This window comes from Lipophrys pholis (assembly GCF_963383615.2).
Source record: "Lipophrys pholis genome assembly, chromosome: 1".
NCBI lineage: Eukaryota > Metazoa > Chordata > Actinopteri > Blenniiformes > Blenniidae > Lipophrys > Lipophrys pholis.
In genome coordinates this window covers 7,503,503-7,516,655 of record NC_137635.1, presented here as the reverse complement: position 1 = coordinate 7,516,655, position 13,153 = coordinate 7,503,503, and the positions used below count along the sequence as shown (strand labels likewise).

Below are 13,153 nucleotides of genomic sequence, written 5' to 3'. Positions count from 1 at the left end.
AACAAATCAGTTGTGATGATCATCGACAGTTCTCAGTGTTTTGATCCTGATCAGCCGGCCGGGTCCAAGAACCACAAGAAGCCTTTTCACAACTATTGCAGCCAGTGCCAATACAGGAATATCACATTCCTAATCCTAGGAACGGTTCCGCAGCCTGGAATATCTGCATCAGACAGGAGTCCTGGAGAAAAATTAACCTGGAGTGCTTAGTGACAAGTTGAGAGTGGAGGGATGAGAGGAGAGTTCTATTCAGGCGACGTAAAGAAGAAGCATTAGTGTTGAACTGCAGGAGGCTCAATGGCAGCAGGGAACTATAGATGCTATTTTATTATCTTTTATCCATTAAAAGATTTTAAGATGAACTGAATAAAAACTATATGTGCATCTTAAAAGAATCAGTTCAAATTTGTCTTTATTCTTTTTTTTATTTAAAAAATTTTGTGCATGAAGCAGATTGTGTGATTTTCAGGCGTTGAAAGTGTTTTACATGTATTCTCATTATTTGGCCTTATTCCCGAGGTCAGTAGTAATAAGTCCGTTGGTATTTATTTCTCCTTCAGTTGCTACTTTTTACAGAATCACAAGTAAATAAATAATCATTATTGCTTAATATCTATTAGACTTTTATTTTGCAGTTTAAAGTGCAAATGTGACACTAACTATGACACTAAAATAGTTTTTCAATAATCCATCAACTAAAATAGCAGCATCCAGCAATGCACATGCTGGGCACTGTTCACAGGATTTCAGTAATGTTCAGTTTCCCCTAATGAGTTATATTCAATGTGGACAAACTTATTATAATGATGCTGTTTTACCTGCATGTCTGTTATATGTATGTACATGTAACAATAAAGTCATATTAAAAGAAACGTCAAATGGTTGATAATTGTATTCATTTGATTTATAAATGCAATATCAAGCGTCTTTTGAACATCCTGTATCACCAAACTAAACATAAAAGTTTGAAGACTGGATCATTTGGCAAATAGATGTGTTTTGTGGCTGCAGGTAAATAAAGATTCTATAACACTGTCATAAGCAAATGCCCTGTTTCTTCATGCTTCGTTTCTGTAAATTCGTATCAGTCTGAAGTGGTGAAAACGTGTTCCACCTGTAGCCATGGAAGCGACAGTGAATCCCACTTCGCCGTCCCCATGGGAGGCCAAACCTTCTCATTTAGACTCAGACATGCAAAGGATATGTGAGCAGCCACCTGTGATTATGGCGCAGTTACATAATGAGGTTTACAGTGGAGATGTGTGAACCTTGTGATCTGCTGTTCGCAGCACGACAGAGTTGAAGCCGTACATTATGCAGAGCCGCTGCTCTACCTGCTGCCGCCACAGAGCGAGACGCTGTAAAAGGCTCCATTAGCTGACGTCCGCCGCCAAACACAATAGCCTGGTGATGATCACACACAGGCGACTACAAATCACCCTCCGAACTCTGAAATCAGAGGCTGTAAGGGAGAGAGAGAGAGAGGGAGAGAGAGAGAGAGAGAGAGACACTGATGAATCATTAGTGATAAAGCTGGGGCTGAGCCAGTATGGCTGTATTTAGAAACTTCTCACTCCAACCCCCTCCATACTAATTGTCATCTCTTTCAGCGTCTGACTGATGGCTGGCTCTCTGAAAAGATGTGAGAAAAGGGAAGCAGGCACTCGGCTCCGAGGACAATGTCACATTTGGGAGCTGTCAGTGGCAGCCGTAAAGACCCACAGTCGCTGTGACTGAGAAAAATCAGGAAATGAAGAGAAATGCAACAGGAATAGTGACACACTGAGGCAATAGTCCAGCATCAACAGAGAAAACACACCTCCTGGGAGGGCTGACTGTTTTCTTGGAGGACTTAATGTGTAAAGTTCTGTTGCAGAGTACGAGGACGTGTGAGTAGAGAGAGTGGTTGGCTAGAACCCTGTATTACTCTAACAGTGTCTGATGCTCTTCCACATTGCAGCATGGGCAAAATGTCCTGTTGTCAAACACACATGCAAACGAGTGGCTGCACATCCTCAGGTCAAATGTGTCTGATTAGTTGCTGGTGACAAGTGTGAAAGGCATCACTCTGCACTCAGAGCAGCAGGATGATATTTCAATCCAGAGCCTTCGATTCAGGTCAAAAAGACACACGTCAGAATATTCTCACCATGACACAGCAGAATGCTAATTAGCAATTTATTTTACACTCAAGAACCTAAATGGATGTGATGGTGGGATCACGAGATGTGTCTTTAAAGCAACGGCTGAACAAATGTAATGAAGAAACAATTGATCCTGGGAAATGATGTGAAAAGTCTCTGTGCCAGAAACGTGGTGTTCTACGTCTGCCGGGTTTTCTCAATGATACGTCTGTGCATCAAGTTGCTGTCAACTGGTAGTGCCATGATGAGGGAGGGAGGGAGGGAGGGAGGGAGTGAGGGAGGGAAGGAGGGAGACAACAAGACGGGGAGAGAAAGAAGTGGGGAGGAGGAAAAAGAGAGAGGGAGGGGGGCAAGAGGGAGGCTGCAAATGGCAGCTTCTGTGACACCACAGGATGGAGGGCGGGAGAGAGAGAGAGAGAGAGAGAGAGAGAGAGAGAGAGAGAGAGAGAGAGAGAGAGAGAGAGGGCAGAGAGAGAGACAAGAGCAGCAGTACAACTAGATCAGATTGGTAAAGATTAATAGAGAGCGCTGTTCAGTTAATAAGTGAAATAGTTTTATGGGAAATGTGAAGGACTGACTGAACGGATGGTTTCAAAAGAAGGATGAGCAGAAGACTGGCTGAAGGGATCGTCTCACATGATGGAAATACAAAAAACCTGTTCTCATTTGGATAGTTCTTATTAGACATTTGGCACCTGTTTCCTCTGGCTGAGCGGCGGCGGCGGCGGCGGCAGCACTTTGGCCCAAAGGCTCTGGAGAGTCAGCCGGCTCAGAAACCACATCTCATCTGAGACTCCTCCTGAAACACAGAGACGGCAGATCAGGCAAGGATGAAGAAATTCAAAGGGGGTCTGAGCCTTGTGCTGCAGACGATGGGGAGACTTTCTCCACAGTTACAGTAAGAGGGAAGCAGCAGAAGCACAGAATGCCTCAGTTTGGTTAACGGAGACACCGGCAGAGACGATTCCACGTTCCAGTGCTGCAGCCTGGAGCAAGACAGGCAGAGAGGAAGGTAAGACCAAGACAGAAAACTTTCAGTCATGTTTGTTAAATGTCAGCGGACGTCAGACAACGTGTGGAGAAAGTCCACAAACTGTGTATCTGAAAGATATCTGACATGAGGAGCGACTTTAACGCAACGTAAAGACGAGTTTGATTCAGAAAGTCTTCATGCTTGCAATCAACATGAAATATGGTGACGTTACATACGTTGTCGTTTCTTGTCAGCAGGCAGCTTCACTGCAGCTGAGAAGCTTCACAACACACACAAGTTCACCACAAGATTTTCTATATGTTCATTTTCTTTAGTGTTGTAATCATAGGTTTAACCGGCAGAGAGGCCCTTCTCCCTCAATAACACTGTGTGTCCGGTTACTAAAGGGTTAAAGCAAAAGGTGTAAATGGAAGCAGAACAAAGACAAACCTTAAAGTAGGTTATCAAAACTGAAACTGAACCCTGAAGCAGATGCAGTATAATAGTAGTAAGCTCAATAATGATCATTTATCTCAATCCAAATCACTCCTTGGTCACTGGAAAACATGAAGTATTGACAATTACATGGGACCAACCAGCTGGCAGCTCAACCAGCAGGATGAATAGAAAAGTAGAATGATTGAAATGTTTTGACTCGTTATGACTTTTACTATTTGGAGCGTGGAGATATTTTCTGGCTCTCTTGCTATAATGTGAAAAACTGTGACGTTCATTCAAAATGAGTATTTTATGCTTTAACTTTCCAACACAGTAAAGCATCATTTGAATATATATATTTTTTTGTTTGTTTTTAGGTTTTTTTGTTATTATTTGATTGTTTTCGGAGCAAAAGAATATTTTCAGAAGGACCTTGAGCAAAATCATGACTGACGATGTAAACAAAAGCTCAGTTGCATTACATGTAATTCATCTTCAACAAGCGTCCAGTGATGTGAGGGACAAACACCAGCAGGTATTAATGGATGAATGCGTTACTTCAGGTACTTTTCTGTCCACGTGTATAAAGAATTCACTGATGTGCGAGGATACAAAAGAGACCGAGGATGAAGAGAATGATGATTATGCAATGCTGCCTGACAGTTCAATGACCTCATCCTGCTTTTCATCTCAGCTGAGCTCACTTTGATTCACTTTTATTCTCCAAACGGGATGTTCAGCAAAGCATTCGGACAAAACACAAAGTGCACATGTGGTAAAACGATATAGTCCATCTCACGCTGTTTCTATGCGTCCCAGTCTGACTTGATGTGTGATGTTATACATCCAAGGCTGTTTGGTCTGATCAACAGGTGTCACTTAAAATGTGAAATTACAGAGTTCACATTTAATACGGGTGATTCAGCTTTTGTGAATGGGTACAATTAAAAAAGAAATAAAAAAGAAAAAACCTACTCAAATAAAGATCAAAAAAGCCCAGGGGAGGCGCTCACATGTGGGACTGATCAATGGATGGAAAGCAGGTGTTTGAACAGTGGAATAGCTACAGGTGCAGCGACAATAAACTGCAGGTTTACTTCCAGCTGCCACAGCAACGTGACTGTTCTATAAACTTTAATCAGATCTGTGTCAACGTTTCTTTAACACCAGGATACGGGACAGTAAAGTCCATCACTGTCACACAACTATTAGTTTCTGTCGTCGTGTTTATGAATTGACAGTAACCAGCTCCACCTGTTGACTCGTATTATAGTAGACCTACAATCAGACGGCATCTCTGCACGTTGGACCGGTGTTACTTTCTATAGGAAAATACTTGTAGGTCACTTGAGACGAGATGCGTTCTGCGTGGTGAGCTATAGGAAAATACAACGACACCTGAGACTTGGCTCTTCCTTCACAAAGGCCGTGGGAGGTGGGCCGCCATCGCTGCTCCTCAGTAGCTCAGTTTCCTGCCCGCTTGTCTTGAGATGAAGTACCCTCTCCCGCTGCACTTCATTGTCCCTCCCAATCCCTTCAATTATTTTGCACATCCAATTATTCATTCTATTCATCCTAATCAGCTGCGGGCTTATCGCCCCCCCCTTAGTCCCTCCTCTCAACTCCCCCGGAACACACAGAGGACGAGGTCACCACAGGGTATTTAAAACATTACTCAATCACTTAAAATGCACTTTCTTTATGAATCAAGACGCATCCTCCTCGGTGAGAAGTGATTCTTTACCCACGTGCTTTAACTGACAGAACAACCAGAAAATATAAATACTCCAGTTTAAAACAGTCGTCTTCTTCTAAGCTGCCTTAAAGCTTAACCGTGACCTTTTGTTGTCATTGTCATTTACAAATTAATAAAAATGTGATAACAATGATAACGCGCCAAACTGAGGGGCTAAAAATACACAAAAACGTTGGATAAACTTAATACCAGGTACAGAACTTTGGACAGGTTTATATACTAGCGTGAGTTAAAAAATACATATTTACACAAAATATCACGCAAAACTAACCTTTCAGTCAGCCATTAATACACATATTACTTCTACTGCCAAATGCAACACTAAAACCAACATATAAAATTAAATAAAATTAAAAGAGAGTCTATCTCCTGGATAAAGTTTATATTATGTACAATTTGCTTTACTGGTTACTGAAGTAGTTAAGGAACTGTCAAACCCCTCTTTTAATTCTTTATGCATAAAGTTGTTTAATTCTACAAACCTGCGGTCAATCTGTGGTTTATTATGTTAAATTGTGTGTCAAGCATTAGTTAAGGATTAAATCCTCGTCAATGACCCGGTGCCTACGTGAACATCCCCTCAGAGGGACAATCTGATTTTAAAAGCAACCAAAGTAACGACAGAAGAGGCTTTTAGCACTTATCTAGTGACGATATGGAAGCAGGGTTTTTATTTTCACTTATCAACTGGACACCAGACACTCCACCAGTACAGAACGATACAGAGACTCTGCTGCTCGGGGCTGTTCAGGTCATGCGTGCAGAGCGGAGACCATAAATATAATGTGAAATGATCCATCTCATTTATATATCAACGTCTTACCTGCCTTCACAGGGTCGATAAAGGACGGATAAACATGATCATTTACACTGTCCGACTGAAAGTAAAGACCAAGACACAATTACAAAGGCTAAAACAAACCTTGTTTGCTATTCATATTCTATAAATTACCATACCTAAGAGGAATGGAAGGCCTGTGCTATTTTTAGCCTTAACAGCTGTGCTCTTCCGGGAGTGGAGTGAGATATTGTCAAAAAGCAAACAGGGACTTGACAAAAACTAGAAATAGCGCATTTAGTTACAGTATGCTTTCCTGATATAGGTGCGTGTTTAATCCTGTGGGACTTTTGAGATTGTGCGTGATGTAATCCAGCTCTGGATTAGGAAAACTTGCACCTGAGAAAGTTGGAGCGAGTGGGGATTTAGTGTGAGAGTGTGGCAGACGGCAGCGCCCGGGGGATTTGGGAGCGCACATGAGCGAACTGTGGAGTCTTCAGGGCCCGAATCAGACAGACACACAGCGGATGTGTCCAGGCGATAAGAGCTGCCTGCGCCCACAGGGGGCTCCCTCCGGCTCCCAGGGGCAAAACTCCTTGACCCAGAGGCTCAACATGTAGCACTGCAGCCAGGTTATCTGCTGCCTGACACGCACACGCACACGCACACGCACACGCACACGCACACACACACTGATTTATATATACTTGACATTCATTTCATTCTTGTGGCACAAACATGAGTAAGTGCTTTAAACTGCCAGATGAGTTTTATTATCATTCTACACCAAAGTCCCAATATGTAAGCACAATGGATACGCTGTTGAAAACCACTGCAGCAGGCATCGCTACCCCACCGTCGACTTGCATGGAGCCCCAAAGGACAGAGCTATACCTTCACTGCATTCTCACAACATGATTAATAGCCCTGCAAATTCTACAGAATGGGGTCAAATAAATAGAGCCCTTCGCATCTCCTTCTGTAGCATCTGGGAATTTCTGTCCAGGAGTTCAGTGGCATACATACACATCCCCAGGGAGTTTTAATACAAATATATAAAGACCCTAACAGCTCTAAGAAAAGTATTGTACTGAAAGGACAAAGTTGGTAAACAGAAGAAGAGGCAGAGGAGCGCAGCTCGTCTGTTGGATGTGTGATGATTACACGGCATGCTGCTGATAGACTAAAAATACAGACGTGATGAAAATGAACATGCGAAAGCCTTCCTGCCACCGGCAGCACCGTGAACTGTGACACGTCAGGAAGTCTCTCATGATGTGAGTAGACAAATCACACCCAGATACGCACCACGGCTCACACAATGCTCCAATTTTTGACTACAATTTAATCAAACGTGGTATCAGACGACTTCTCCAACCTTCTCTTAAAGAGAGAAGCACAGGAAATGTCACGTGACACGAGAGGATGCGCACGAGGCCAGCGCTGCACTTCAGTGTCGGTCGATTGCAGCTCCAGTCTGAAGTGAGCAATGAAGGAGAAGTGAAAGACACCAAATCTACTGGGAATACGGACAATACGACAACAAATCTTTTACTACACTGCAAGAAATAAATGCATTCTCATAACAATCAGAAAAACTAGGAAGAACAAGTACAAGTACCAACCTTTAGTTACGTGGCGATACAGAGTAATAAGTACTTATTAAATGCCATAAAGCCTCATTTATACTTCATACACAAACAATATGCGAAGGCTATGTATTGCCATGAATCTCTGCACAGCCTGAAACTCTTTAGCATGTAGCATGTAGCATGTAGCATGTAGCACGGCTCGGAGGTACAACGTCGAACTCAGTCTGCTGGTCCAAACGTCTCTGGTGATGAAGTTGCAGGTGATGAAGTTGATGGTTAAGTTGCTGGTGATGAGGTCACAGGTGATAAAGTTGCTGGAGTTATATGAACTATCTTTCATCTCCTCTTGATATTTTGTAAGAACATAATTTACAGTCTGTCTTACCTTTGTCATTCTCATTAATATTAAGGAATATCGTGCTCTCTTGCGTACCTGCAGGCGATGCTGCTGACGCACAGTCACACAGTACTCGCCTGTTGTATCCGGCAGCTTTAACGAGTACACTGTGCAGTATCGGACAGTATCGGACTACTGGTATCAGTATCAGTGCATCCCGTATAAATACCTCATATATTCATTAATAGAGGAATTAAAAGTCCGACCAACTTTAAACAAAAGTAAATAAACCTGAAGCCCAATCAAAAACAAAAGTGCAACAACAATCCGGAAGGTCACAAGAGGTTTTAATGGTTAAACAATATCAGAGACCTTCCTCAGGGGAACATTTAGATGAGCTTTGAAAGTGATTAATCAACTGTTTAGATAAATTCTAAATTAAGGATCATATGATGGAAGTCTGAACTCACGTAACGTGGCAAGGAGGGAAAATCTACTGGAGAGTTACCATCTTCACATTATCAGTACAGAACTGGGAGAAAGAGGTTCGTGACTATGACTGTTTGTGTGTTTTACTAATCGGTCATGAACAACTGCCGAGATCAGTGACTCTGTGCATTTATAGTGTGAATTACAGATCATGTCAGAGAGAGAAGTTCACAATGTTCTCTTCCGTCTGCTGTCTCCACAGGGATTGGATAAATGCATAAGGCTGCCACCCATCTCCCTCCATGACTCACTAAAATGCAGCTTATCCAGTGATTGAGCTGAGAGGGGAGCCTTGATCAGCCTCGGGGACTCCGGGCCCGGCCCTCGACTGACCCTGCAGCTGGAGGCGCGGCCAGGAGCATGAGCGTGGGGAGGATCAACCGCTACAGCATTGTGTCGTCTGAGGAGGAGGGCCTTCGTCTCACTACCATGCATGGCATGAACGGCTTCGGCAATGGCAAGATCCACACACGCCGCAAGTGTCGCAACCGCTTCGTCAAAAAGAATGGCCAGTGCAACGTACAGTTTGCCAACATGGACGAGAAGTCGCAGCGCTACATGGCCGACATCTTCACCACGTGCGTTGACATTCGCTGGCGATGGATGTTGGTGGTCTTCACTCTGGTGTTTGTCTTGTCCTGGCTGGCCTTCGGCTTGGCCTTCTGGGTCATTGCTTTGCTGCACGGTGATCTGGATAACCCAGCCGGAGATGACAACTTCACTCCGTGTGTCCTACAGGTTAATGGATTCGTGGCTGCCTTTTTATTCTCCATTGAAACACAGTCGACTATAGGTTACGGCTACCGCTGTGTGACGGAGGAGTGCCCCGTGGCCGTCTTCATGGTTGTCTTCCAGTCCATCGTGGGCTGCATCATTGACTGCTTCATGATCGGGGCCATCATGGCCAAGATGGCCAGGCCTAAGAAGCGAGCACAGACTTTGCTGTTCAGCCACAACGCGATCATCGCCATGCGGGATGGAAAGCTCTGCCTCATGTGGAGGGTAGGAAATCTTCGCAAGAGCCACATTGTGGAAGCCCATGTCAGAGCGCAGCTCATCAAGCCTCGGATCACCGACGAGGGGGAATACATTCCTCTAGACCAGATAGACATCGACGTGGGCTTCGACAAAGGCTTGGACAGGATTTTCTTGGTTTCACCCATCACTATCCTCCATGAGATAGACGAGGAGAGCCCACTTTTTGGGATCAGCAAACAGGACTTGGAAACAGCAGATTTTGAGATTGTCGTCATCCTGGAGGGGATGGTGGAAGCGACCGCCATGACCACGCAGGCTCGCAGCTCCTACTTGGCCTCTGAAATCCTTTGGGGTCACCGGTTTGAGCCGGTCCTGTTCGAGGAGAAGAACCTCTACAAGGTGGATTACTCTCACTTTCACAAAACCTACGAGGTGCCGTCCACCCCCCGCTGCAGTGCCAAGGACATGGTGGAGAACAAGTTCCTCGTCCCAAGCTCCAATTCCTTCTGCTATGAGAATGAGCTGGCCTTCCTGAACCGCGAGGAGGAGGGGGAGGAGGAAGAGGAGGTGGGAGGCGGGAGCAGAGCACTAGCGAATCTCAGTCCAGACCGGAACAGCCGACATGAATTTGAACGTTTACAGGCCACCAGGGCGCTGGATCAGAGGTCCTATCGGAGAGAGTCAGAAATATGACCTCTACCTATTGGCCGAGGGTCAAACTTCTAAAACTTTATAAAAGGGTAAAAATGCAGAGCAATGCAAAGTGCCATAGGAAAAGCTGACTACTGTGAAAGAGTGTGAGACTAATAGGACAACAAAAAAAGGGACTTAACTGGAAGGAGTGGGACGCAGCGAGACAACTGTGGTAAGGAATGTCTTCAATCAAGGAAAAGGCTAGAGAAAGACCTTCTTCCTTTATGGAAACTTGAATCTTTTTTCACCTGCTCATTTTGAGTTGAGAGTGTTTATTGAAAGTACATCAAAAAAAAAAGAAGCTATTATCAGAAAATCTTATAATCAAATCTTAGATGTAAATACGTTTCTTAGATAAGTTATGTTTTGTGTGCAGTATCAATTTCCAAAAAATACCTTTTGAAAAATAGTTGCTCTTATTGTTCCGGGCCACAATTTGAATAATGTGTTACAAAGCTTCTCCTCACATTGTTGTAATTTGCTGGACGAGCGTTCAGTGACAAATTGAAGGTTCCTGCACTGCAGCGTTCAGATGCAACGAGCCATGATGAAGCGTCTGACAGCGAGCCACCGAGAACCGCACAACAACATCAGTTCATTATTAATACAGTCTCAACATTAAGATCCCAAAATGTTAAATCTGGGATCAAAGCTGAATCTGACTGTGCTATGGACTGAAATCAGGACAGGCAATGATAGAAAATAAACTAAAGGAAGATTGTTTATTATCTCCAAGCAGTTGCTATGGAACAGCAGCACTATGACTCAACTGATGGTTTGTACCGAGACCACTGAGGAGCTCAGTCAAACAACAGTTAATGTACATAAAACCTAAATAAACATCGTGTCAGAACGACACGGTTTGGAATTCCAAGGTTAGTTTAGATTAAATCACAAAGAATGCACTTTAAAGCGAACCTTCACTTTTGTAAACTTATCAAATATAATAAACACAGTCAACGGCACTTTTTTAGACCTCAAATAGAAGTGAAGAGAAACTGGTAAAGAAACGCGCCTCGTGTGCAACTGCTCAAATTTAACATGAATCTATGCACATGAACCTTCTATGGCACAGGAATCAATCAAGTTCTGTGTGAGGAAATATTTGGGAATCTCAACAATTCAGTCCTTCAAGTTTATCCAGATATCTTGTTGGTTTTTTTAACAATCAAATCTATTTGAGCAGAGTTACATTCAGCAAATTTCACAAATCTATTGAATGAATGCAAGATATTTTTGTTACTGCAAGTTATTGGCCAAAAAGAAGTCGGTGATCAAGTGATCATGAGTACTAAAGTAAAAGTACTAAACAGAAATGTTAAACAAACAGGCATCATGAGGACAGACGTCTTCACAACACTCTGTCTTGTTCATAAAGTTAGAAATGTCCAAATGAATTAGCAAAGTCAGACGGCTGACATTTAAATTTGTTTTACATGAACACCGGGACCTTTTAGCGGCTCGTTGCTTTGTTACTGACGAACCATCCAAGTATACCAGAGGTGTACTGATTCAATATTACTCAAAGGTCAGGAGAAAAGTTTGTACTTGATTTATTAAAAACAAGGATTATCTGTTTTTTAATGCCTAATGCATTGACCAACATCTCACACTGTAAACAGCAATTCAGCAATAGTCAAAGTCACTGGAGCGAAGCAATAAACACTAAAGCACATTTCCTTCATGGTGTATTCTTAATGTTCCCTTAACATATACTAAACATACACATTGAGCTATTTTGATCAATATAAAGTGAAAGATATGGCTGTGATGAGAATGATCATAGAGATATTAGGCTGTATTTTACTCATATGCATCGGATTCCTCAGTTTTGATACCAAAGTTATGAAGTGTAGCTCAGACTGACGGTTTGAATTCATTGTTCCCTTAGTTTTGTTTCCACTTTAGATTAAAAGTCTTAAAGTCTCCAGTTTATTTTGATAACATTCTTTTAACCAAGAAAGATTTAAAAATCTACAGATGAATTTAATGATGAAATCAAATATTATTTGTATTTACACAAGTTTAAAAACGTACTCAACAGTTTAACACACAAAAGTATTACGCATGATCGTCGTTTTTCTTCATGGCATGGTCAATATTTGATAGTGAGTCCTTCTTTTATGCCTTCAGTCAGAATCTATCAATCAAATCTCAACACCTTTTCGTCACAACCCGACTGATAGAATCCAGCTGACGTGTCGTTACCTCACTGGAATACTGACGTCACCTTGAACAAGTTCAGTTAACCATCACATGTTAAAGATTACAAACGTGGAAAGAAGTGAAAAACTACACTATGAAAAGAGAGGAGAACCATGAAATGGTTGAAATCTTGGTCACAGTGACTAATATTTTCCTAACCGTTGGTGAACTCTAGTGAGAAGTTTGAGTCTATAGTAGTTCTTAGTTATAAGTTGCTTTTGTAGAAGATCCTAGAAGGTTGCAAAATACAGGCATCATTTTTTTTCTGGCTCAGTGAGGAATTCTTTACCCAATCCTAAACATGTATAAAGGTCATTACCTTCTGGGAAGGTTGAGTACACTGATTTGTGAAGCCTCTGCACCGACTCACAGCGTTTCAGTGGCTAAAATAGTGAAAAGTTAACGGCTTTTAACACTGAAGTGGATCGTTTCAAACATGTCTACTGAATATGTTTTTTCATAGATTATTTAAGCGTTGATGTTGGCCACCTGAGCCCTTAAAGAAGAAGCACACACTAAGGTTTTAGCGAAACATAAAGAGTTTATAGTGTAAAAAGCATAGCGATGTTATAAAAATGATACTAGGGAGCAGCCAGGCTGAACAAACCTGCTTATTTTTATACAAAGTTCTTTTTGATAGAATACAGCAATCAATATTTATCTGTTTATACCAGCGTATGAAATCACTATCAAGAGGAAAAATATTCTTCTTGTCTTAGTTTTCAATGATGTCATTTTTTTCTGTTGTTTCCTTTCTGCACAGAAGTTCA

The 13,153-nt window shown here is 42.4% G+C and overlaps 1 protein-coding gene across 1 annotated transcript; it reads left to right on the top strand.

Annotated features, from left to right (window-relative positions):
- Window positions 1–2,603: 2,603 nt before the first annotated feature.
- Window positions 2,604–10,466, top strand: kcnj12a (potassium inwardly rectifying channel subfamily J member 12a). Its single transcript, XM_080472721.1, has 2 exons — window positions 2,604–3,156; window positions 8,710–10,466. The coding sequence occupies exon 2, from the start codon at window positions 8,868–8,870 to the stop codon at window positions 10,176–10,178; it is 1,311 nt and encodes a 436-aa protein (XP_080328847.1). The 5' UTR covers window positions 2,604–3,156; window positions 8,710–8,867; the 3' UTR covers window positions 10,179–10,466.
- Window positions 10,467–13,153: the final 2,687 nt, after the last annotated feature.

Coding starts and splice junctions, on each gene's coding strand:
- kcnj12a (XM_080472721.1), top strand. CDS start 8,868: ATGAGCGTGGGGAGGATCAACCGCTACAGCATTGTGTCGTCTGAGGAG.